The following is a 26,625-nucleotide window of genomic DNA, read 5'->3' as shown; positions in this document are numbered from 1 at the left end:
GACAGACATCTCTGAGCACTGTATTTAATCTATAGATTTAACAAAAAAAATTACTGTGCGAAAATGATTATTTCTTTGCAGAATAATAGTTTTCTATGTATTTACATACCTTTTACATTACATTACATTACATTTGGCAGACGCTTTTGTCCAAAGCGACTTACAATTTTGAAGTGCAAATAATAGAAGAGGTTAAGTACAAAAATAATAGAAGTTAAAAATAAAGCATCTATAGATAGGGCCTTAAGGAGGTCAAAGGGAAATAATGGGATAGAGGAGTAGAGAAGAGGAAGAAGGAGATGAGGTTAGAATTAGTTAGTTTGTTAGAGGTGTTAGGAGAGTAAGTGTTCTTTGAAGAGCTCTGTCTTCAGGAGTTTCTTAAAGATAGCGAGAGATTCTCCTGATCTGGTAGTGGAAGGTAGTTTGTTCCACCATTGGGGAACTCTGTATGAGAACAGTCTGGATTGCTTTGTGTGAGTGTTTGGTAAAGCGAGGCGACGTTCATTGGAGGAGCGCAGCGGCCGGGAGGTAGCGTAAGCCTTCAGGAGTGCAGGTAGGAAGGAGCCTGTTCTGACATCACCTTGTAGGCGATTGTAAGCGCTTTTAATTTGATGCGAGCATCAACCGGTAGCCAGTGGAGCTCAATGAGCAGCGGAGTGACATGTGCCCGTTTTGGTTGGTTGAAGAGCAGACGTGCTGCTGCATTCTGAATCATCTGTAGTGGTTTTACTACACAGGCCGGGAGGCCAGTTAGCAGGGCATTGCAGTAGTCGAGGCGTGAGATTACCACAGCTTGTACCAGGAGTTGGGTGGCCTGTTGCGTCAGAAACGGTCGAATTTTTCCGATGTTGTAAAGCGCAAAGCGGCAGGATCGAGCAACTGAGGCCACATGGTGCGTGAAGAGAAGCTGGTCATCAACCATGACACCCAGGTTCCTAGCAACCTTTGTCGGTGAGAGAGAGAGAGAGTCGATGGTTATGGCAAAGTTGTGTTGAATAGAAGGTTTTGCTGGTATGACCAGAAGTTCAGTCTTTGAGAGGTTTAGTTGGAGGTGATGTTCCTTCATCCATGCGGATATGTCTGAGAGACACTGTGATATTCGTGCAGAGATTGAGTGATCATCTGGTGAGAACGACAGGTATAGCTGAGTGTCGTCAGCAAAGCAGTGGTAGGAAAAACCATGTGAGCGGATAACCCGACCTAGAGAGGTGGTGTATATTGAGAAGAGAACCTATATACCTAAGTAAAGAAGTAAAGAAAGTAAAGAAGTAAAGAAGTAAAGAAGAGAAAAAGAAGAAGAAAAAGAAGTAAAGAAGTAAAGAAGAGAAAAAGCCATATACCTATGGCTAGTCTTATTAAAAAGGGATAACAACGATCTCAGTCATTACTATTATCATGGGATATTAACACATGACTGAGAGGGTGGTGGATGATTATATAATATAAATGATCACTGCGTGGCTTAGTTTTCCTTGCAGGTTTTACAGGTTTACAGGTTACATTACAGGGGAAAAATACATTTACTCAATAGAATGAAGACAAGCTACACTGAGAAAGTGGAGATCACTGCTGTTTGCTATGAATATTTAAATGGATCTTGTCCTAAGTTTGTATATCCTCTGTTTTTGAAGGTGACACTTTATTTGTTCTTTGGTTCAGTGGTGATTTTAACAGTATTTGGTAATCTGTTTGTCATTATAACTGTTGTTCATTTTAAGCAGCTTCACATGCCAACTAACTTCCTCGTTCTGTCTCTGGCTGTAACTGATCTGCTGCTGGGAGCTCTTTTTATGCCTCCTGCTATGGTACAGTCTGTAGAGACTTGCTGGTATTTAGGAAATATATTCTGTAAGATACACTGCAGTGTTGCCATCATGTTATGTTCTTCTTCCATTATAAATCTGTCTTTTATTTCCATTGACAGATATTATGCTGTGTGTCATCCCCTGCTGTATCACAGTAAAATTACTTCCTCTGTCACAGTAATTATGATTGTCATCTGCTGGAGTGTCTCAGCTGGAGCTGGGTTTATGATAATATTTCTAGAGCTAAATATTCTGGGTGTTGAAGAGTTTTACTATGAGAATGTTGCATGTGAAGGAGGTTGTGTGTTGTTTCAAAGTGCAGCATCGTACACTGTTTCCTCTGTCTTTTCTTTTTATTTCCCAGGTGTTGTGATGCTCAGTATATATATAAAGATATTCCATGTTGCACAAAAGCAAGCAAAATCTATTCAGGACTCAAAATGTAAAAACAATATAAAATCAATTTTAAGTAAAGAAGAGAAAAAGGCCACTAAAACTCTGGCTGTGGTTTTGGGTGTATTTCTGTCACTTTGGACTCCATTTTTCATTTGTATTGTTATTAATCCTTACATTGGTTACACAGTCCCTCCAATTTTAATTGATATGCTTAGTTGGATTGGACTTTTAAATTCTACTTGTAATCCTGTTGTTTATGCTTTCTTCTACAAGTGGTTTAGAAAAGCTTTCAGGATGATTATATCAGGTCAAATATTTCAAGAAGGATCTTCAAGAACAAACTTGTTTTCACACTAAAAAATATAGAAACATATTCATTTAAAACAAACTGTCTGAAATTAATCAAGACAAACAAGTTTTACACTTTACTTGAAAAAATGGAAAATGAATAAGGTTTAGGTTTAACTTGACATCGATTCAATTATTTTGACATGATTTTTTTTTTTTAGATATTCAGTTTAAAATGAAATGTTACACATTATGATTAGTTATATTTGAACACTTATTTACAATGAGTTAACAAAAGTTTTCAATGTTTATTCTTCTTTTTTGTGGATATTAGTCATTAATCTGTGTATTTAACCCCACATACTTTTAAATCCACTGATTCTGCCGTTACCTTAAATATGTTTTTTAATGTGTTTCTGGTTGAATCACTTTGGGAAATGAAAACCAACACCATGTAAAATTTGTAAAGGCTGACAAACATATAATAAATACATTACTTATACATTACTTACTTAGTATTTTGTGTTTATAAAACTAACTAAAACGAACTGAAATGACTGATAGAATACCCTCATTTTCGTGTTTAATTTATTTTTAAACGCTGTTGTACAGCGGAGTAGCTGTTCTTAAAAATCATTTAAATTAAATAATAGTTCTATGCTTTTATGTTAAAAACAGACAGTTTATGGGGCGGGGCGGGCTCGGGCTCATAATGACAGTTCATGGTTCGGGTTGGGTCGGGCTCTGGCAGAACATGCACGTTTTGGGCCCGATCTAAGCTCTATTCTCTTTTGGTGAAGCTGTTATATTAATACCATTTTAACGGTCATTAGATTGTTGTTTTTGTCCATTATTTTGTTTTGTTTATATATACATATTTCCTTTGAGTGTGGCTTGGTTTGTTTAATTTCATCCCCAGATGCGTTTTTCAGTTTTTTCCGTTTTTTTTAGTATTACAAGTTTTAGTAATTTTCTTTGGTTCTGTGGAGAATTTCGTTTTATTTTTTTGAAATTCGTTAGATTATATTTTTGTCAACATTTTGGGTTTATTTTCATTTTTCTAATAATAATAGTAAATGCATAATTGATTTCCTTTTTTTGACGGGCGAATAATAAAAAGTAACGCGATAGTTACTTTTACTGGTAACTAATTACTTTTATAGTGGAGTAACTCCGTTAGTAACTCCGTTGCTTTTTTGGAGAAGTAACGAGTAACTATAACTAATTACTTTTTCAAAGTAACGTGCCCAACACTGTTGACCATACCATGGGCTTTCAGATTTAATGCCCAGTGCTTTTTTTCCTTTCCAGCTAATGGAGCAGCCAGAGGACTAAAATTGCAGACAGAAAAAATGGATGAGGTTAGGCAAGCTCAGAAAGACCTACGTCAAGCAGATGGATATGGACTATGAATAGTAAATGACCACATGCATCTCTGCTGTGCCAATCTCAGTTGAACCTTGGACACTGTATACCTTAGGAAGGGGGACTTGCTGGGGTTTCAGGGTGAAATCTCCCAAAGTAGCTTGATTCTTTGAAGAATCTATAGGTTTATAAAATTAACTTATTAAATTAAAATAAAAAATGTGGTGGTCTTGTATTTTTCTTAAGATCTGATTGATGTAATGCTGGAAGATCTAACCAATATAATAGTTAGATAGGGTTAGATAGAGTTAGACCTGAGTCTAAGTACTCAGAGGAATCTAGGTTTGACTGGTGCTGTCTGGTAAGGAGGATTTGGACCCTCCAGAGCAGCGAAGTTGACCCTGGCAGACACAAACCCAGACACTGGAAATGCTCTATAATAGCTAAGCTTGGCAATTGGTATTCTTGGGAGACCAGAGGTAAGTTAAAGGACCTGGTCAGGTTAGAATTAATAAAATTATGATAAGGAGAGATAGATGTGTCTTCTACCACGCACTTTAGCACTGCCCCACAAAGGGTTTTGCAGCTAGTCCTCCATCCCATGAGTTGTCAGAAGGCCTTCTAGAAATTACTAGGGACCTGGGTTTCCTGTTCAGACACTAGTTTGCATGCCTTTGAGAAGTGGTCAATGAGGACCAGGATAACTGTGTTACTCTTGGAGGAGGTAGGCTGGGAAAAAAATGCAGGGAGACACCCACTGTGTGGACAGGGTATCTGTCTTCAGATTCTGTTTACCTTGCCTGTAAAATAGCAAGAAGTCAAAGTGGATAACCATGTCCACCATGCTTCTTCAGTTGCTTGGCCTGTTGGATATAGGCCAGGTTTTTGTAGTCAGTTCAAACCACAAAGAGCTGATTGCCCCCCAAGCCAGCGCCTCCACTACTCAAGGGCAAGCTTGATGGCCAGAAGCTTTGTACCCTTGATATAATTTTACTCAGCCATGTTTAAGCCAGTGGGTGTAGAATGCACAGGGAGTGAGCTTGTTGGGCATCAGGGGTCCAACAGAATGATCCTGTGGTCTTCTGGGTAAGGACATTGAGAAGGGCTGCCATGGAACTAAAACTTCATACAAAGTGGTGAAAGAAGTTGTCAAACCCCAGGCACCGTAAAACCAACCAGAGAAAGATAGGACAGGGCCAGTGCCACATGGGATAGACCTTCCTTAGGTTCACGAAGATGGAGATAGACATGCAGATAGACACCACAATGTCCAGGAATACCCATAAAAGGACAAAGCTTCCCTTTTGTCTTGCTCACAATGGGCAGATAAACCTTTTCTCCAAAGCCTCTCGAATATAAGCCTTAAACTTCATATTGTGGTCAGAACAGGGGCTTTGGCCTTACTGAAGGTCAACTCGAGATTCAAATAATTCTTGTGAACCTCTTACATTTTTTTGGAATCCAATTTTTGGGTGCCCAAAGTAATAGAGACTGTGCAGTATTGTTGCACAGAGCATGGCCTGCACTGTGGACACCAGTGATGAACTGAATGGTATCTATATGCTGGGCTGTAACAGCCAGGGAAACCCAAGTACTAATTAAACTTGCATTGTTATACATGTTTCAAGACCACCTACAGCACCTATTTTCTTATGTTGTTTTATCTTGTCTTTTTTGTTTTAAAAAAATAGTCTAAAAACTATCTTTTATTCCTTAGCTTTTAAAATCCGTGTATCATTCGTTCATTTGATATTCAATTGAGAATCAAAATCGGAAAATTAAAAAACCAATTCGTTTTTTCGTTTTTGAATATAATACCAAAAAACGAATAACGGCTTGTATTTTGTATTTTTATTTGGTTATCCAAACAAAAATTGGAAATTTAAAAAACGGACCAGGAGCCGAATTTGATTTTGATTTTGAACTTGACCCATTTGTGTGCCCCGGAAGTTACTGATTTGTTTATTCTTGGTGGGTTTCTGTTGCGCGGGAGTTCACTGCAGTGTTATCTACACAGTCTGTATTGCTGTAGGCAGCATGGCCGGACTGGAACCACATTCTGGCCTAATTAAAGATCTTTTTGAAGGTGGTAAGACGCATGAAGAGATTTCGTGCACGTTGCAGCAAATGGGGATCCAGCGATGTTCTGCAATGAGTGTTAGAAGGTTCTGTGTTCAACACGACCTTAAGCGAAAAAGACATGTATCGAACACAGAATTGGAGAGGGCCGTACTTGGATCAATATATGAGGTACGTTTCATTTAGGCTTTCACCTTATATGTCCTTCCTTTCTCTCAAACTTTAGTGAATGGCTACATTTTTCTTAACAGACGGGTCCATCCTATGGCCGCAAGTTTATGACCGGCTATCTTTCATCGATGGGAGTGCGAGCAGGGGAATGTCGTGTTGGAAAAATCCTGAAAGAGATAAATCAGCCATACCATGAACTACGACGTCAGGTAGCTACGTTTTTTTTTTTGTTATTTAATGTTTTATTGGTTTTAAGGTAATTACAGTGTACAGGAAAACAACACATTAATCAATCTCAACGAACAAACAAACAAAAAAACAAAAAACATTTGCTGGTAGCACACCAAATAGAATAAGCACCAGTGTTATAAGCACTAAAATATTCTATAGAGCAAATTAAACAATTAATACAGAAGTATAAAAGATGTTACATAGCTACAAATCAATCGAATTTAGATACTCTACTGCCTTGTCCCACATTTCAAAGTATAATTTATATTTTGGCTTAAAAGAATAGGACACTCGTTCCATCAAAATGTTTTCCATTAAAAAGTTTTTCCATACAGTTAATGGGGGCGTATGTGGCTCTTCCACGCAAGTAAAATATTTTTTTTGCCTATTAATGCAGAAGATAAAATCATTTTAGCTATTACTTTGCTGAGTTTACATACAGATGTGTCACCTAAAATCATTAGTCTTGGAGACAGTGGTATATTAACATTTGTGATATTAGATAAATGTTCAGTAATACTTTTCCAGAAAGGTACTACACATGGGCAAGACCAGAACATATGGATAAGTGTCCCTTCTTCTCTTTTACATCTCCAACACAGATTTGAAACATGAAGACCGTAAGCATGTAATTTCTGAGGAGTGTAATGTATTCTATGTAATATCTTCTTCTTTAGCTACGTTTTAACCTACGCTAGGAACTCAGTATAATAAGTATACTAACTGTGAATATTAATGGACTACATTACACTGTATGCTGTTACAGTAAAAGTAGATTACTTTACGTGGTGATTACTAACACGTGCGAATGTCAGATTCTGCATTGATTCAGCTGTCATGTATATGCAAATTAGCCATGTGGTTATTTTTGTACTGATTTGAAGGCTTTGATGACGCATGTGCAGTATCTCCACCCCCTACTGGTTCCTCTCCTCTTCTCCTGCTGTTTACTTTAATTCTCCACCTCCGTTCACAAACATTTGTTCACCTGAACTCCGTTATGTCCGCAGCGTAGTTGTTTAAATGTCATACAAACACCGTGTAACAATACATTTTTCATGATTAACTTGTGTCTTTCATCTTGGGCTCACCCGCCCCTTTAAGAAAGTAAACTCTGATATGTGACATCTCAAAGTTTTTTTTTTAAGGTCACATTTCATGTAAATCATTAACTCATTTAGAAGTAGCAGCAACACATCTCCAACGCACCTGAAGGCTTGAAAAGTTAATGGTACTAATAAAACACACTTAACACTAACTTGTTGCCCTGTTTTAACGTAAGATTCAATTACATGTTTTAAATTAGTTAATGTTTTTAATGATGATAAAATGTCTCACTTTCATCATCTGATGTGTGTTCTATTGTGAGTACAATTTTGGTCTGTGAAATGTGAAAATTTGTTTTATTTACATTTATTTACCTTTCATTCAATGGAATTGGGGTTGAACATAAGCTTTAACAATAAATTACACACATTTAGGAAATGCAACTTTTTTTTACTTACACATGCCTATCATAATTTCCTTGTTTTAAAAATGTTATGGGAATATTGTGGGGCAATGTAACAAAGATGAGAGCCTGCATTAATCATAATATTTACATTTCTTTAGGGTGCTCGTAACCTAAATCCAGTCCCTTATCATGCTGAATGTATGGGCCACAAACTTCACCTTGATCAAAATGAGAAGCTTGGGATGTTTGGAGTGACACATGTATTGGCAGTTGATGGCTACAGCAGCAAAATTGTTGGTAATGCCACCATGCCAGTGAAAAACAACCTTGTGATCTATGAGGAAGTTTACAGGTGAATTCATTCATACCCAGTGTTATTCTCATTATTGGTTAACATTTTCCTTACTGAAACAGTTCAGTAAAACCATATGCACATTATTTTATTTCAGATCTGCAGTTGTCAAGCACGGGATGTGGGATCAGCTAAGAGTCGATCATGGCAGGGAGTTCTTCATGTGCCTGTACATGCAAGAGATACTGTCAGGACACAGACACAACCTCAGCAGGCTACCATATCTTCAAACAACATCAACAAAAGTAAGGTTTTTGTGCTACTGGCTAACAGTATAACTGATATGAACAAACATGACAGACTGATTCTGACAATGTTTTTCCTTAAAATAAGAACTGAAAGCATTTAAACAGAAACTGTGGGATATGATTTTTTGTGGTTAACAGAATCTTCGAGTGGAAAGGCTGTGGCCTGAAGTGAACTGCCGGGTAAACTATCCACTGAAACAAGCCCTGGTACACATGCTGGACCAAGAAGTCATCAGTATGGAAGACAATGTAACTAAATTCTGCATCTCAAACCTGACATGTCAAGTAAGCCAAATTGGATTATGCAGAGTGGTGCAGTCATGGAATGCACACAGAATCCCAGGTATGCTAATCAATATGCTCAAACATTTGCATGATCCTGGTTAAAGTACATCTTTTCTTTTGGCAAAGTGAAAGTAAATTAACATCTAATCTTTGTTTACGCAGCAGCTATACATTTTAACACACACTTACTGCTTCTATACAGATTTATAATATTGGAACAAAAAATAAAAAATGTGCACATAGATAGGTTAAAGTACGGTAGATTTGATGTTTCGATTTTCCATTGTATTAAATACAGCAAATTTAAACTGTGCTTAAAAGAGAAACATGCAATATTTAGATTTGATAAAGGAGGTTAACTTACTTCTACTTATAAATTCAACTAAATATGTAATTTGAGCTGAAGGCTATTCCACAAAGTAAGCTATAAAAGCCACACTTTAGGTTAGCCAAAGAGTAAGGATATGATGGATGAGCTAAGCCTCAATTTTAGCCAGGTATGGAGCAGATCCAAATGTATATGTTACTATAGTTGCTGAGCATAAACTTTCTTTCATGGGACCAAATTTGGGCTAAATGAGCCAGACTAACAGGCTCACTGAGTTTGCTTGCTTAATACCCTCTGGGTTTGCAAACTTATAGCACAACTGTAGAATATGAATAGCATTGATTTAGTTATTTTTTAATGCTTTTCCTTGTTTTTAGGTCGCGGCATACCCAATGAACTTGCTGCAGATGGCTGTCCAGCTAAAATTTCTCCAGAGCTGCTCCCCTCTGCCTCTGTTGTAGCAAGCATGTATGAACAAGAGTTTGGTTCCTCGCTGACTTGGGTGCCTGTTTTTGGAACTGACCCCTTTTCATCTGAGGAGGATAGGTGTCATGCAGAACAGGACTTTGCAGAGAACTACCCTGACATCTCTCTTCTTCTTAATCATGCGGTAAACAATGACTATGCTCCCTTCCAGGATGCTGTGTTGCACCTCTTGAATGTAACCCAAAGATATGCCTGAGAAAAAAATCACTTTTTGTGTGTGTAAAGTAGTAGTTTGTAAGTTAACACACTGCTGATTACTCTGCTCTACAAGGTGAGTGAAAAGTCACAGGACAGGACAGGCGCTGGACCCAATCATTATGAACTCGCATGAGAATCTCTGGAGAAATGGCAATGTTCTGGAAATAGCCTAAAATATAGGCCACTCAGCCATTATTTGGAGTATTTAGATGTAATTTTTCCTATCGCTGACTTGTCTCAAAAGGGTGTCCTGCGACTTCTGACTCACCCAGTATATTGTTCTTAAACAAATAGTCTGTTGAATAACTTGGCAAAAACTTTTATTGGTTTAAACTCTGGAATAAAATGTCATATAAATCCATAAGTATTGTATCAGTATTTTAAACTGTTCTTTTAATGACTTTCTGAAAATAACGTAGCATAAAGGTGCAAATTTTGCTTGTAAATTACTTTCACAGCAACATCAACATTTAACAGCATTGTACAAAGTAAATAACACCATATTTAAAGTAAGCACATCAAAGAGTGCAAGTGTTGTGCAAAGAAACAGAACAGTTAAGAACATTTATGCAACTGTGCACATACTCTGCATAGAGTATTACTCGCTGAGTATGTTACCTAGTGCATCCAATGCATCAGAGAGTCCATTTAGTCTGTGTGCGTTAACACTAAATTCATCAGCGCGACACTTTGGGCAAATGGCAGAAGTTTTCTGCCACTCCTCAATGCAGATCCTGCAACCAATAAGGCTCTGGCAGCACGATGAGACCATGGGATCAGCCATGACGCCTGCAAATCCAGTTCAGAAAACATTTTTATACAGTAATAATGGTTTTAATTACATTTTTGTGATATGGATGTCAGTTCTCTTTAAGTCAAATCAAACTTAGCTGCACTGATATCAGTACAAAGTCAACAGAGGCTTGTCTATGGTAACAGCATTTTATTTACTCTATGTACATCTGTGACTGTTTAGATTAGCTCATCCTTCTTAAAAAAAACCTGTCAGCCACTGCTAAATAAGACATTGTAAAGTTTAATTTTTTTAAACTCCTTGTGTCATTATACTCTATGGCTGTGACCAAAATGGATCTCTATTTACGTTTTAGGGCACTGTTTAGTATGTATGCCCTTTTTCTCTGCATGTCCAAATTTTAAAGTAATTGTAATGTGATTTTGAGGGCACGATTAACTCACACAATGAATCAGGTTTATAGTAAATATTACAGCAGCTAAATGTGTCCCAAAATGCAATACATTAATAAGCAACCCAACAGTGAAAGGAATGGAGCGTATGGTGAGACTCCGATTGTTATACTGGCATCCCAGTAAAACTTTCAAATCCGGCACAATGCAAAGAAAACCACCCAGAAACTAAACGGGCAATGTTCTGCACATGAGCAATATTACAGAATTTATTCCAACATGGCCTTAAAATAACATTATTTTATCTTATGTACAAACCAGAATAAAAAAAGGACATTTATTAAAGGGCAAATTATTTAATCTGCATGTCTGGATTATTTGTGTGCTCAATGCACTTTGATATAACACATGAACCTATGCAAACTGCAGAATTAACTCTGTCTCTGCCAGGTCAGCTATCTAGAACACAGATGCATCAAATTTCCCCACAAGGCACAGCAGTGTCTTGGCAATTGGCAGTTTTGTCCACCTGTCAAAGTGCTTTCCCTCCCACCAGCCAATTTTAAACACAACCCATCCAATCTGGCAACATCACAAGCCATTGGAAGCTGTGAATTTCACACATTTTCCCATGTAGTTCATTATGTTTCTAAACAACGTAACGTAGCTGTCATACATAACCTGCTGAACAGCACAGTGCTTTTACTAACTTTAATTCAGAATTCAGTGTTTGTGTGTACACAGTTCAGCCATTAACGTGTGCTGTGATCAGTACCTTTATGATGAGGTAGTGTGCAAATTTACTCGTATTTTCACAGCTGTTTAGTAAACTAAATAGTCTCTCTCTACACAGTCCAATACTAATGAGAGAGTAGGGAGCCATTTCAGTCACAGCCTATGTGTAAATCAACAAAAGCCTCAATCGGCTAGAACAAAAGTCCCTGTAGTTACTGAATAATATGCTTTAGTATATATTAGGCTTTGGGGTTTAGGGGTTAAAATTTTGAGTTACAAGCAATACAGGTTTGTAAAGGAAAAAAAATTACTTCTGCAGATGACACAGGCAAAGCCATCTCTAACTGCTGCTGCTTGGGCCTCTGTCAGACACACGTCTGTTCTCCGGTTGGAATTTGCCAACTCTTGCAGTTCCTTTATTGTACTGGAGACTCCTTTAAGACCCTGAGCTGCAAGCACTACCTCCTCTATTTGATCGAAAATGTAATCAAGGCTAGTATCTTCTCGTCGACTGAAAAACAAGCAAAATACACAACCAAATTATCAAATTACCATTTCGAATCCAGACATTTTTATGCACACTATTACCTGCTGTTACTTCCACTGATCTAAGAAATCTAATGTGCTATTTTTGATTAGCACATTAATCAAAATCTAAGTCCATAAATAAATGTTATCTTTGCAACTCTTACTATCATCCAAAGCATTCACATTCATGGCATAACACCTACAATGAAACAAAGGTTGTGAATAGGTCAAGGAAATGTTATGTATTAGAATCTCTTGTCTTTGGCTGTGACCGAAATGGCTCCCTACTCCCCCAGTAGTACTGTGCTATATAGGGAGAGACAGTCCAGTTTACTAGGTAATGTAGAAAATATGAGTGAATTTAGACACTGCACCATTCGCGTATACACAAATGAATGGCTGAACCGTATAGAAACCCAAACACAATAACTAAAATTAGTAAAAGAACTGAGCTATAAATGGAGGAAATATAGAGATTGGTAATCCAGGTCCAGCAAGTAAAAATCCATGCTGCAGCAGAGCTATACACAGAGCCAGCCAGGCCGTTGGAACAAAATCCTGGGATAGATTTTATTTTCTGTATTACCCACCTCTATAAATATGTGAAATTTACCTTGTGGCTTCCAATGTGGACAATTTGGGCATGTTCATGCCATATTGGTTGAGCTTGTGTTTGACAACGACTTGGAGAAACACACTTTGTTCCAACACCTTGTTGTGTGGGAAATTTGACTAATCCATGTTCTAGATAGATGACCTGGCAGAGACATAGTTAATGCTGCTGTTTGCATAAGTTCATGTGTCATATCACAAATAGCACCTTTTTTATAATTCTGGTCAGTACATACTTAAGATAAAATAATGTTATTTTAAGGTCATGTTGGAATAAATCCTGTAATATTGCTGGTGTGCAAAACATCTGCTGTTTTGTTTCTGGGCAGTTTTCTTTGCATTCTGGAAGATTTTAAACAGGTTTTACCTGAACGCCAATGTAACAATTTGGCAACCCTGGTGGCTTTATGTCTGATCTGTTTGCTCTTCTGTTTGCTGCTGAGAAGTGAGGCTGCATTTTGGGACAAGCTTAGCTGATGTAGTATGCTACATTATTTACTATAAATCATGATGCATTGTGGGAGTGTCCTCAAAATCACTTTACGATTCGGACATGGCCAAGAAAATGGCCAACATACTCAACAGTGCCCTAAACCGTAAATAAGGATCCATTTTGGTCACAGCCACTGAGTCTTTACCTAGAACAATATACATATAGATATTAATATTCTTTAGTTAAAAGATACTATTGTACCTCAGTCTTCTCTTTTTACTTGCTTGTAACTGCAGTAAGTCTTCTTCCTTCACAGCAAATACTTTCCTTGCATTTTGCTTCCAAAATGCTGATCCTGTATTGAAAATAGTCAAATATTGCTGAAAATAGTCACATATTGCTGACTATTGAAATCTATATTTATTTGCTGAATTTAATATATTGGAAGAAATAAAAAATAGCCTTTCTGAAGTGTAAAATGGTTATGGCAAATTAATACTATGTTTAATTTACTTCCAATATGTTAGTCTGTTAAAAAGCAGTAATTTTGCTGTATACAGGGTCTCTGTATAAAATATGTTTCTATATTGTCACTTACAATGTTAAGAAAACATACTGTATTGTGTTTGAGCACAATCCATGTAGTCTGAGGTAATCAAACAAACCAGGAATATTCAAATTTTGTTACGGAGTTTCATGTTTTTCCAGCTCAATACATCTATTTCAATTCATCTGTTAATTGGCAAGTTAACTAGGTGTTGGACACTAAACTGTGCTGGACACAGCCCTCCAAGACAAGATTTGAAGATCACTGCTAAAAACAACATGTTCCACTATACCTCTGGTTCCTTCGGAATCTAGGATTTTGTTTCCTTGACCATCTGTAAGGACGAATGAGTCATCTTGTTCAAGGGCATCAGTGACCTTACTGGTGATACCCAAAACAGAGGCTTCAAATTCAGAAAAACGCACAGTTAGCGTCCTGCTTGTCTCCAACTTGCCATCCACAAGCTCACCAATGAAGATGTTCCTGAATATTGAAATGGAAAACTTTAAAACTCATTTAACATTATGTAGTCTTTACAGAGTTGGTGCATTCAGGTAAGTTATGCAGATATAGCCTGTGTGTGTGACATGCCATACCATACCCATAGCTACATCAAAATCACATTATTCTACAGAAACACACTACCAGTCAAAGGGTTTTAGAACACCTAAATGATTCCAGTTTTAATTGATGTTTAAGCACATGTGCAAGGGTCCAAATTAAGTTCTGGTGAATTACTTGAAGTAGTTCAAAGGAAAGCAGTAAACTGCCAGAGCTGCTGATAGATTAAGTGACTTTTGGTGGGCGGGGGAACTAAATTATAACACTATAAAAAAGAAACTCAGAACATTATAACTTCTAAGCACTTTACATTAGAGAAATTACAAATACAGTCAAAGTGTAGTGAGCACAGTTTCCTACACCATAAATAGATTCCTAGAAACTGGAGAAAACTGCAGAATCCTGGTACTAGAGGCCAGACATACTCAAATCAAGAAAACAAGTATCTGAAAGATAACAGCTTGTGAGATAAGCAGCTCCCGTGACAAAAACTTGTAGCTCTGCTTAACATTGTACCAAGTCTTAGTTTTAAATGTGAAGACTCAGATCTGCAGGTTTGACAGTGGCAGTCATTGCTAAAATGGTGAAATAAAAATGCAAGCTTGCCTAGTTCATTCAGTACTGCCAGTGGACTACTGAAAAAAGTTTATTTTAATTTGACCGTGACAATTAGCATGTAATTTAACATAAGTATGTTAAGTCATGGCTGCCATAAAATTATATCAGTACATATTACAAGGGAAATATAACAAGTTCTAATGTTAGTGCGTATAAACATATGAAGAATTAAAAGTTTATTAGTATACCTTTGGAATGCTTTTGCCACGGTAGGTCTTGGACTTGCAGTTGCTCTTGTAGCAGAAGCCGCAGCAGCGCTGGGTGGGCGGTGGAAGGAAAACCGGGTAAAATTGTTCATTACTGGCACACTAGGTGATGATTCCACGCTGATACTTTCACCATGTACCTCGTAATGCCCCCTTACTGTTAGCTCCAAAGAGCTAAATTGGCCATCAGCTCCAGGAAATACAGCTACGTTGTTGTCATCAGTGATGTAGACACTGGGACCGTGTACCTTTTCAAATGAAAACAGTGAGGGAAGAAGTTTACTACACCATGTATAGACTAACCAGCTAGCTAGCTAGGTTAGTTAGCCAGCTAGTCACGTATATAAAAAAGTATGTAGGCGGCAATTCACAGAATAACATTAACTAAATATGACATTTAGCTACGGAACGTTAGACAAACACCTGAAAGATCCTGCCGATTTTTTCTGTTGTCATATCGTCTTCTTTCACTGCAACGCATTTAGTTCCTCTGAACAAGATAAAACTCTCCATCCTCAACTCCATCCAAAGCCTACAGCAATACAGACTGTGTAGATAACACTGCAGTGAACTCCCGCGCAACAGAAACCCACCAAGAATAAACAAATCAGTAACTTCCGGGGCACACAAATGGGTCAAGTTCAAAATCAAAATCAAATTCGGCTCCTGGTCCGTTTTTTAAATTTCCAATTTTTGTTTGGATAACCAAATAAAAATACAAAATACAAGCCGTTATTCGTTTTTTGGTATTATATTCAAAAACGAAAAAACGAAAAAACGAATTGGTTTTTTAATTTTCCGATTTTTATTCTCAATTGAATATCAAATGAACGAATGATACACGGATTTTTTAACCTAAAATTAAATTTTGTGTTTGTTCTTTCTGTCTTAATTGTTTGTTTTTTTTTATTTATTTTTTATTTTGTCTTTTTGTTTTAGTGTTTGATTTTGTTATATAATTATCTATGTACAGCACTTTGTTTTCAGCTTTTGTTGATTTAAAGTGCTTTATAAATAAAGTTAAATTGAGTTCTTGAGTTGTCTTGTCATGTCTTATGCCCTATGCAACACTTTTCAGTACTGGAACTCTCTTTATTTTAGCTCTATATATCACTCTAATCCAAAAGGTTTTGTGTAATGTTGATATAAAATGAACAAGTATTGGGCTGTAGCTGTTGTAGTTACAAGTAATTACAAGATTTTAGTAATCAATTAGCTAAATAGAAATTAGTAAATAAATGAAAAACATACTAATACAATTGAATTATATCAGCCAAAGTGCAGACAGACATATCAGAGGACTGTATTTAATCTATAGATTTAAAATAACATTTTACTACAGTGATTATTATTTTCTTGCAGAATAATAGTTTATTAAGTAATTACATATCTATGGCTAGTTTTAATAAAAAAAGCCTCAGTCATTACTATTATCATGGGACATTAACACATGACTGAGAGGGTGGTGGATGAGCATATAATATAAATGATCACTGTGTGGCTTAGTTTCCTAGCAAGTTTTACAGGTTTACAGGTTACATTACAGGGGAAAATACATTTACTCAGCAGAATGAAGGCAAGCTACACTGAGAAGGTGGAGATTACTGATTTTTGCTATGAATATTTAAATGGATCTTGTCCTAAGTTTGTCTATCCTCTGTTTTTGAAGGTGCCGCTTTATTTGTTCTTTGGTTCAGTGGTGATTTTAACAGTATTTGGTAATCTGTTTGTCATTATAACTGTTGTTCATTTTAAACAGCTTCACATGCCAACTAACTTCCTCGTTCTGTCTCTGGCTGTAACTGATCTGCTGCTGGGAGCTCTTTTTATGCCTCCTGTTATGGTACAGTCTGTAGAAACTTGCTGGTATTTAGGCAATATATTCTGTAAAATACACAACAGTGTTGCAATCATGTTATGTTCTGCTTCCATTATAAATCTGTCTTTCATTTCCATTGACAGATATTATGCTGTGTGTCATCCCCTGCTGTATCACAGTAAAATCACTTCCTCTGTCACAGTAATTATGATTGTCATCTGCTGGAGTGTCTCAGCTGGAGCTGGGTTTATGATAATATTTCTAGAGCTAAATATTCTGGGTGTTGAAGAGTTTTACTATGAGAATGTTGCATGTGAAGGAGGTTGTTTGATGTTTCAAAGTGCAGCATCGTACACTGTTTGCTCTGTCTTTTCTTTTTATTTCCCAGGCGTTGTGATGCTCAGTATATATATGAAGATATTCCGTGTTGCACAAAAGCAAGCAAAGTCTATTCAGGATACAAAATGTAAAAACAACATAAAATCAGTGTTGAGCAGAGATCAGAAAAAAGCGACCAAAACTCTGGCTGTGGTTTTGGGTGTATTTCTGTCACTCTGGACTCCATTTTTCATTTGTATTGTTATTAATCCTTACATTGGTTACACAGTCCCTCTAATTTTAATTGATATGCTTGGTTGGATTGGACTTTTAAATTCTACTTGTAACCCTATTGTTTATGCTTTCTTCTACAAGTGGTTTAGAAAAGCTTTCAGGATGATTATATCAGGTCAAATATTTCACAAAGGATCTTCAAGAACAAACTTGTTTTCAGACTAAACAATATAGAAACATATTCATTTAAAACAAACTGTCTGAAATTAAACAAGTCAAACAAGTTTTACACTTTACTTGAAAAAATGGAAATTAAATGAGGTTTAAGTTTAACTTGACATCAGTGAAACTATTTTGACATGAGTTTTTTTTTTGAGATATTCAGTTTAAAATAAAATGTAACACATTATGATTAGTTATATTAGTAATATTAGTAATAATATATTAGTAATCAGTAACACTTATTTACAATTAGTTAATAAAGGTTATCAATGTTTATAGTTCTTTTTTGTGGATATTAGTCATTAATCTGTGTATTTAACCCCACATAATTTTAAATCCACTGATTCTGCCGTTACCTTAAATGTGTTTTTAATGTGTTCTTGGTTGAGGCACTTTAGGAAACTAACACTATGTAAAATGTTTAAAGGCTGGAATTTGTGTTTCCCTTGGTTATTAAAGCATGTTTTGTGCTGTCTTGCAACTCTCGGAGAATGACCTTCCTATTTTGGATTATTTATATATTATTGAATCAAGGAAAGCAAGTAATTGTCTACGCCATAATTAAACATAAAACATGAATATGAATAAAAAGAAATTAAAATTAGCAACATTTTTTATTTCCTGGTTGTGGCTAATTAGGGTTGCAGGTTTTAGCAGTGAGTAAAAGTTTTAACGCAGGGGCAGTTAGCATAGACTGTAAAGCTAGGATGAGTGTAGTGAACTATTTAGTGATTTAATTTAAACTATGGTCACATATGCACATTGGGAAGCTGCTGGTACATTCTGAGGCTACTGTAAGGACGTTTTGCACAGATTATGGGTTGAGAAAAAAACATAAAAGTACAGCAATTTGGAGCTTGCTACAGCAAATGCAGTATGCCAGCTAAAATCTTTTTCTTTTGTTTGTTTAACCTTTGGCACTACTCCTGCTAGATGATCTTATTTTTGTTTCGTATTATGTTTGTATAATGTTTATCATTTCAACACGATTTAGCTCTTGATTTTTACTTATGCTTTTTTTATTTTAGCCTAATTTATGAATTAAGCTTCTTTCACTCTGCCCGCAGGAAATTTGCCACTTTCAAACACAATGGGATGTGTGATGGAATGGGTGAACATTTCCTGTGAAAAAAATCTGCCTGTATTTCCTGTAGTCTCTATTGTCTTGCTTTACCCGCTGCATAGTTAGAAATATGTCCATGTGCACCACATTGCCGAACAGCCATGGTGCAACTGCTAAACCTAACTAGCCACAGGCAGAACCTTAATACAAAGGGGGCAGGAACAGGATAATGAGATGCTTAGCAGTGCTGGCTATTTGTAGACAGCATGTTAGGTGTCGAAGCTCATCACAAAATTACATCAGTTTGTCTTCATATTATATGACCCTGAGCTTCACATGGTGAAAATTTGCGTGTAGTCCGCACTTTCTATTGACAACAATAGGCCCTATTTTATCAATCTATGGGCCCTATCTTACACAGAGCGCAAGGCGTGTCCCAAAGCTCATTGCTATCTTATACCCCGCTAACAGTCTACTTTCATGCATTTCACCTGCACCATAATTAAAACAGGAATAAACAGGTGGTCTGTAAATGAGGTGTGATTAGGTAAATATCTGGCATGCCGCTATCTTGGCAGTTGAAAATCTAGGTGTGCCACTGACTGATAAAAACCCTGACAACAGTCTGATGTCCATTCCATGAACAAGCAGGTCAGTTCCTTTTGCTGAGAAGCACAGAATTGTTGTGCCGATAAATTACTTTAAGTGTTTTTGACCACTCAATCTATGGACATTCTAGTGGTGAACCACTCCTAACCACTACATAGGGCAACAGGTCGGTAGCAGCTTATGCTCTGGAATTCCGTACCTTGGCAGCTAGCAGTGGCTGGAACAACCCTGCGCTACTGAGTGTTTGTTTGTTTGTGTTTAAAGCCAATTTAGCAGCTGTGGCTATTTCATGGCTAATACAAGTAAAAGATTTCACTCAATAAAAAAAAAAAATTATAATACATAATACATAAATAAATTGCATAAGGTTGGTCACATTAATAGACTTTGTACAAGTTTTAAAGGTGAGACCTTATTAAAAATATCTACAGTAGTAATTTCTGTAAAAAAAACTGCTGTCTTTTCACTCTAAGAGCAGGACAAGATAAAATATGCTTGATTGATAAAACATTGCCACAGTGATCACACAGGGGAGGTTCATCTCTAATTAGTAAAAAAAACATGGGTGAGCCTAGAATGTCCAATCCTACACCTTGTATAAACAACTTGATCATGTCTACAAGAAAATAATTGAGTTACAGTTTGTTTTACAGAAATGCAGATTTCATGCAGCTTATTGTCATCGCAGCTGTCCCATTCAGCTTGCCATTTATCAATTATATAGGATGAAAGTACAGGTTTGATATCAGAGGCAGGGATCTGGCACTCAGAGATGTTTTCATTCAAAGCTCCTTTAGCAGCACTATCTGCCTTTTCGTTCAGGTTGAGTTTTGTTAGGCAATCCACTTTTTCAAGTATTTTAACAATCAGGGGGTGGTCAGTCTTTAAAAATTCCAAAGCCTGAAGGCTCGCTACTGAGTGTCTTTCGTAATGGATTACACCAGGACATGCAAAAAGACCTTGCCTGCTGAGATGATTCTCTGGCCATCCAACTAGACATGCTGCTGTCATGACGACCAAAGGGACCTCCATGTGCAGTTCCTGCACCAGTTCCTGATCCAATCCTACCAGCTTTGAGGGTTCCAGCTCTTCCTGATTCTGAGCCCATACAAGTTGAGAGAAACAGACTTTCCGAGATAGAGGGTCAGAGTTGGATCCATCTCCCCTTGTGCCTATACTGTGCCTACGCCTCCTAACTCATTCGAGGGGTCAACCCCGGGAAAGAGCGTGGAGATCACTCCAAGGTGTTGACTCCAAAATGTTTCACTTTACCTGTCAGTGTTACTTGCCAATCTGGTGTGTTTTTTGTTCTAGCCCTAATAGATTCCAGTTCCGAGGGTACATGACATCCCCATCAGAGCTCTGCGGTGCCCCATCTCCATCCACGCTGTTGACAGCAACACCATCAGATCCAAGCCCAGTGTTCAACAGACTCTACCTCTCTCACTCCAGACCAGTGCACTCCATGTGGAAGAACTGCCCCTGTTCGTTCTCCCACGCACGAACCATCCTCTCATCCTTGGACTTCCTTGGTCAAGAACACATGACCTAGTTATTTCCTGGAGTCAGGGGTAAATCACAGCCTGGTCCTTCCATTGTCAAGACACTGTTTAGTTTTAGACCAATTGGCCATTCATTCCACCACAGTGGAAAGCCCTGACTTATTGCCAAGTGTAGTTATCCCCTCTGAATAGTTCTCTGAGGTCTTTAGTATAGTTAATGCCACCAAGCTTCCTCCTCACCTTACCTATGATTGCGCTATTGACTTAGTAGAGGGCAATCCTTTGCCCAAGGCTAGGGTTTACCCGCTCACACATGATAAGGAGAAAGCTATGGAGGAAAATGTAGAAGAGGCGCTCGTACAGGGCTTCATTCGATCGTCCAAAAATCCTGTTAGTTCCAGCTTTTTCTTTGTTATGAAGGAGGAATGGTTTAAGGCCCTGTATCAATTACCGGGGATTTTATAAGATCACTCACAAGCATGCTTATACACTTGCTCCCTTTGATCCCAGTCGCACTTGAGTAGTTGAGGGGCGCGTCCTAGTTTTGCCAAATCTGATTTGCATGAGGGAGGGGGATGAGTGGGTGACGGCATTCACTACCACCAGGGCGCACTACAATATTTAGTGATGAGTTACGGCCTCGCAAACGCCCCAGCCGTCTTCCAGTCCTTTATGAATGACGTTTTTCGAGACATGCTCGGTAGATTCGTGATCATTTTTGTAGACAACATTCTTATATACTCACACAATACTCACATGCATCCAAAGTGTCTTTCAGGTGTGTAAGACTCGCTGAAAATAGTCTCTTTGCCAAAGCCGAGAAATGTGAGTTTCATCAGCAAAGATTTACATTTCTCATTATTAGCTTCAACGATGTTACCATGAATGATGAAAAGATAGAGTCACTGCACTGACTAAGATTACCTCTAAAACCCTAAAATGATCCCAATCTGCCCAGCAAGCTTTTGATGCTCTTAAAGCAGCCTTCGTCCCAGCACCTATACTTAGGCATCCTAACCCTATCCTCCTCTTTTTAGTTGAAATAGATGCATCAGGGGTTGGGGCTGTATTATCTCAACACAGTGGCTCTCCTCCTAAGCTGTATCCCATAGCTTTCTTCTCACGTGAACTTACATCTGCTGAATGTAATTATGGTATTGGGGACAGAGAACTCCTAGCTCCCGAAGATGTATCGCCTGTGGCAGTGGGGGGGGGGGGGGATTCTTCGACCTACGTGGTCAGTGAGGTGCTGGACTTCCATAGATGTGGTGTTACTTTGCAATATCTCATGGACTGGGAAGGATACGGTTACATGATCACAGCAGTTACTGAGGTAGAGAGTTTATAGTTTTTTAGAAGTAGCAGCACATATTGCTGATAGGAATAGAGACATTTCAGTCTCTGTGTTCTAAGTGTATGTGTGTGTGGGGGGTGAAGTTCAGTCTTTGTGTATGTTAAAAGGTGGTGGTGGGCGGGGTCAGTTCAGTCCTGTGTGAGTGTGTTGGGTGTGTGGTGGTGGTGGGGGGGTTCAGCTGTGTCTCTGTGTGTTGAGGAGTCTGACTGCCTGGTGGATGAAGCTGTTGCAGAGTCTAGTAGTGGAGGCTTGGATGCTCCTGTATCTTCTGCTGGACGGCATCAGTGCGAAGAGTTCCTGTGAGGAATGGGTGGGGTCATCCACAATGCTGGTGGCTTTGCGGATGCAGTGTGTAGTGTAGATCTCAGAGATTAAGGGGAGAGAGACTCCGATGATCTTCTCGGCTATCCTCACTATCCACTGTAGGGTCTTGCAGTCTGAAATGTTGCAGTTCCCAAACCAGACGGTAATGCAGGGGCTCAAGAAGCTTTCTGCAGTCCATTTGTAGGACATGGTAAGGATTGGAGGTGGGAGATGTGCTTTTCTCAGTCTCCGCAGGATGACGCACTTTATGATGATGTGGGATGGTAGTTATTGAGGCAGGACATTTGAGACTACTTTGGCACAGGGACGATGGTAGTCATCTTAAAGCACGTTGGCACGACCGCAGTGCTCAGAGAAATGTTGAAAATGTCCATGAGAACATCTGTGAGTTGGTTTGCACATCCTCTAAGCACTCTGCCAGGTATACTGTCTCGTCCTGGGGCTTTCTGGTGGTTGACTGTGCTGTGCTTTGAATCTTGTATAGAAGCTTTTTCATTGCATCTGGAAGGGAGGCATCAGTGTTACGAGCAGGTGGAGGTGTCTTGTAGTCGGTGATGGCCTGGATGCCCTGCCACATGCGCCAAGTGTCAGCAGTGTCCTGAAAGTGGGTGTGGATTTTCTTTTCGTAGGTGCGCTTTGCCTCTCTGATCCCCAAAAGAGCTTGGCTCTAGCTGTTCTAAGGCCAGCCTTGTCCCCTGACTTAAAGGCCTTGTCTTGGGTTCTCAGCAGCACACACACCTCTGCAGTCATCCACGGCTTCTGGTTGGGGTGGGTTGTGATCGTTTTGGAGACAGTAACATCATCAGCAACAACTTGCCGATGTAGCCAGTCTCTGAGTCTGTATACTCCTCCAGGTTGATGGAGTCATTAGAAGTAGCAGCTTCTCTGAACATGTCCCAGTCAGTGTGCTCAAAACAGTCCTGAAGAGCAGAGATGGCTCCTGGAGACCAGGTTGTTACTTGCTTCTTCTCTGATTTGGCACGTCTGATGAGCTGTCTCTATCCTGGGATGAGCATCACAAAGATGTTGTCCGAGTAGCTGTAGTGGGGGCGGGGCTCTGCTCTTTACATGCCGGGAATGTTTGTGTAAACACAATCCAGCACGTTAGCTCCACGCGTTGGAAAATCCACATGCTGGTGAAAGCTGGGCAGCAGAGCCTTCAGGTTACTGTGATTGAAATCACCAGCAACAATAAACAGTCTGTGCAGAGCACCGTTAGCATTAGCACTGGGTGCTACATACACTGCTATTATGTACACGTTGCTAAGCTCTCTGGGCAGGTACAATGGCCTGGCTCTGACTATAGCAAACTCCCCCAGTGGCGAGCAGTAGCTGGTGCGCAGCGTTGGTTCACCATGCTGTGTTGATGTAAACACACAGCCTCCCTCCACAGATCTTATCGGAGAGGTCCGCGTCGCGGCCCACACGAAGGCAAAACATTCCGCTCAGCTCAATGGCGGAGTCCGGGATGGAGTCGGTTAACCATGTCTCTGTGAAAACGAACACAAAGCAGTCTCTGAACTCGCGCTGGGTTGTCCGCTGTAGCCAGAGATATTATAGCTTATTCTCCAGGGAGCAGATGTTAAAGAGGAGGATGGGTGGCACCGCTGGCCGGCTGGAGTTAGCCATTAGCTTAGCATGGACTCTGGCCAGGAGGGTCTGTCGGTCGTAAATGTGGGTGCCAGTTGTTCTCATAGCGAACCCTTGCATGATTGCGAGTTCAGATGGGATTAACAACAAAACAAACAAAAAAGCACTGTGTTTTGCTCCCGGAATGGCTGCGGCGACCACTCGTGCCGCTGACAGGAAGTGAAGTCCAGCTTATGACCTTAAGCTTATAGCATTCCTGTTTTCTCTCTACTTCACATAACAATTTCAGATCAGTCACAGGAATCAACCCAAATTTTGAATTTTTAAAAATAGACGGAAAAACTAGACAAACATAATGAAACTACAGGTTTGGAGGACATGAGCTGTTTAATTTGCATTTAGGATTTGTTTTGCTTTTAATATGAAGTTCAGGAAAGAGCCAATTTTAAGATTTTAGTCATTTTATTTTGAGAGTTGCAGATTTACTTGACTATTTTTCTATACTGTCTATTACAATTACAATTCTGATTTGTGAATGTTCCTTATAAACCTTTTATGTAAAGCTTAAATCGAAATCCTCAAGATTTAGAAGTGTAATGTCAGGCAGAAAATTGACAAAAATCCTGGCCTATTAATAGGCGTTCATAGGGGTTAATAATTAACATTTTCATTTAAAAACTGCTATTCATATTTACTCAGGTCTATTTGTTTGTTTGTTAGCTTTATAATCTGAAAAAACTCTGATAAAAAGTATGATAAAAAGTAAAAACTGAGGAAATCTGTAAGGGACAAATATTTTTTTAACAACGCTCTTAGTGACTTAATGAATTAAAATGATGGACAGAGTGCACTCTACACAGATTTTATAGGAACTGTGAAATAGGTCACCTTGGGGTGACTGTTTAGGGCTCAATTTAAACAACAAGCCTCATTTAATCATTAATGTACTGGGTTCCACCAAACATAAACAAAGACATAAATAAGATCTATCATTTAAGGATAACAATGGTCTCAGTCATGACTATTATCATGAGATATTAACACATGACTGGGAGGGTGGTAGCTGAGCACATTACATAAATGATCCTTGTGTGGCTTTATATTCCAAGCAAGTTCAACATAAGATCTGACGGCAGGTTTATAGGTTACATTACAGAGGAAAACAATTCACTCAACAGAATGAACTCAAGCTACACTGAGAAAGTGGAGATCACTGCTGTTTGCTATGAATATTTAAATGGATCTTGTCCTAAGTTTGTCTATCCTCTTGTTTTGAAGGTGCCGCTTTATTTGTTCTTTGGTTCAGTGGTGATTTTAACAGTATTTGGTAATCTGTTTGTCATTATAACTGTTGTTCATTTTAAGCAGCTTCACATGCCAACTAACTTCCTTGTTCTGTCTCTGGCTGTAACTGATCTGCTGCTGGGAGCTCTTTTTATGCCTCCTCTTATGGTACAGTCTGTAGAAACTTGCTGGTATTTAGGCAATATATTTTGTAAAATACACTGCAGTGTTGCAATCATGTTATGTTCTGCTTCCATTATAAATCTGTCTTTCATTTCCATTGACAGATATTACGCTGTCTGTCATCCCCTGCTGTATCACAGTAAAATCACTTCCTCTGTCACAGTAATTATGATTGTCTTCTGCTGGAGTGTCTCAGCTGGAGCTGGGTTTATGATAATATTTCTAGAGCTAAATATTCTGGGTGTCGAAGAGTTTTACTATGAGAATGTTGCATGTGAAGGGGGATGTGTGATGTTTCAAAGTGCAGCATCGAGCACTGCTTCCTCTGTACTGTCCTTCTACATCCCAGGTCTTGTGATGCTCAGTATATATATGAAAATATTCCGTGTTGCACAAAAGCAAGCAAAATCTATTCAGGACTCAAAATGTAAAAACAATATGAAATCAATTTTAAGTAAAGAAGAGAAAAAGGCTACTAAAACACTGGCTGTGGTTTTGGGTGTATTTCTCTCACTCTGGACACCATTTTTTATTTACAATGTCATTAATCCTTTTATTGGTTACACAGTCCCTCCAATTTTAATTGATATGCTTGGTTGGATTGGACTTTTAAATTCTACTTGCAACCCTATTGTTTATGCTTTCTTCTACAAGTGGTTTAGAAAAGCATTCAGGATGATTATTTCAGGTCAAATATTTCAAGAAGGATCTTCAAGAATAAACTTGTTTTCACACTAAACAATATAGAAACATATTCATTTAAAACAAACTGTCTGAAATTAAAGTAAAAAAAGTTCAACTTGAAAAAACTGAAAATGAATAAAGTTTAGGTTTAACTTGACATCAAAAAAACTATTTTGACATGAGGTGTCCAGAGTGAGAGAAATATACACATTATGCTTAGTTATATTTGAACACTTATTTAGAATGAGTTAAAAAGATTACCAATGTTTATATTTCTTTTTTGTGGATAATAGACATTAATTTATGTATATAACCCTTCATAGTTTTAAATCCACTGATTCTGCCATTAGCTAAAATGTGTTTCTAAT

The 26,625-nt window shown here is 38.3% G+C and overlaps 5 protein-coding genes across 5 annotated transcripts; 4 read left to right on the top strand and 1 right to left on the bottom strand.

The window, feature by feature from the left end:
* The first annotated feature begins 1,532 nt into the window (after nt 1-1,532).
* Nucleotides 1,533-2,867, top strand: LOC103043887 (trace amine-associated receptor 1-like). Its single transcript, XM_022685517.2, has one exon. It carries the CDS (start codon nt 1,533-1,535, stop codon nt 2,556-2,558), a length of 1,026 nt encoding a protein of 341 aa, XP_022541238.2. The 3' UTR covers nt 2,559-2,867.
* A 3,129-nt stretch (nt 2,868-5,996) lies between these two features.
* On the top strand, nt 5,997-9,683 carry LOC125801698 (uncharacterized). The gene is made up of 5 exons (XM_049478606.1): nt 5,997-6,313; nt 7,947-8,140; nt 8,238-8,385; nt 8,527-8,731; nt 9,379-9,683. The coding sequence occupies exons 1-5, from the start codon at nt 6,212-6,214 to the stop codon at nt 9,681-9,683; spliced, it is 954 nt and encodes a 317-aa protein (XP_049334563.1). The 5' UTR covers nt 5,997-6,211.
* A 452-nt stretch (nt 9,684-10,135) lies between these two features.
* Nucleotides 10,136-15,775, bottom strand: LOC111197401 (uncharacterized). Its single transcript, XM_049478456.1, has 6 exons — nt 15,495-15,775; nt 15,054-15,319; nt 13,979-14,169; nt 13,401-13,494; nt 11,878-12,077; nt 10,136-10,474 (listed from the first exon to the last, which is right to left on the bottom strand). Exons 1-6 carry the CDS (start codon nt 15,594-15,596, stop codon nt 10,284-10,286), a joined length of 1,044 nt encoding a protein of 347 aa, XP_049334413.1. The 5' UTR covers nt 15,597-15,775; the 3' UTR covers nt 10,136-10,283.
* An 825-nt stretch (nt 15,776-16,600) lies between these two features.
* LOC111196321 (trace amine-associated receptor 1-like) lies at nt 16,601-17,899 on the top strand. Its single transcript, XM_049478477.1, has one exon. The coding sequence runs from the start codon at nt 16,642-16,644 to the stop codon at nt 17,665-17,667; it is 1,026 nt and encodes a 341-aa protein (XP_049334434.1). The 5' UTR covers nt 16,601-16,641; the 3' UTR covers nt 17,668-17,899.
* A 7,386-nt stretch (nt 17,900-25,285) lies between these two features.
* LOC111196326 (trace amine-associated receptor 1-like) lies at nt 25,286-26,311 on the top strand. Its single transcript, XM_049481474.1, has 2 exons — nt 25,286-25,601; nt 25,674-26,311. The coding sequence occupies exons 1-2, from the start codon at nt 25,286-25,288 to the stop codon at nt 26,309-26,311; spliced, it is 954 nt and encodes a 317-aa protein (XP_049337431.1).
* The last annotated feature ends 314 nt before the right edge of the window (nt 26,312-26,625 follow it).

The sequence above is a fragment of the Astyanax mexicanus genome, chromosome 1 (assembly GCF_023375975.1).
Source record: "Astyanax mexicanus isolate ESR-SI-001 chromosome 1, AstMex3_surface, whole genome shotgun sequence".
In the NCBI taxonomy this organism is placed as follows: Eukaryota; Metazoa; Chordata; class Actinopteri; order Characiformes; family Acestrorhamphidae; genus Astyanax; species Astyanax mexicanus.
This window is presented reverse-complemented; position numbering and strand designations above follow the sequence as displayed.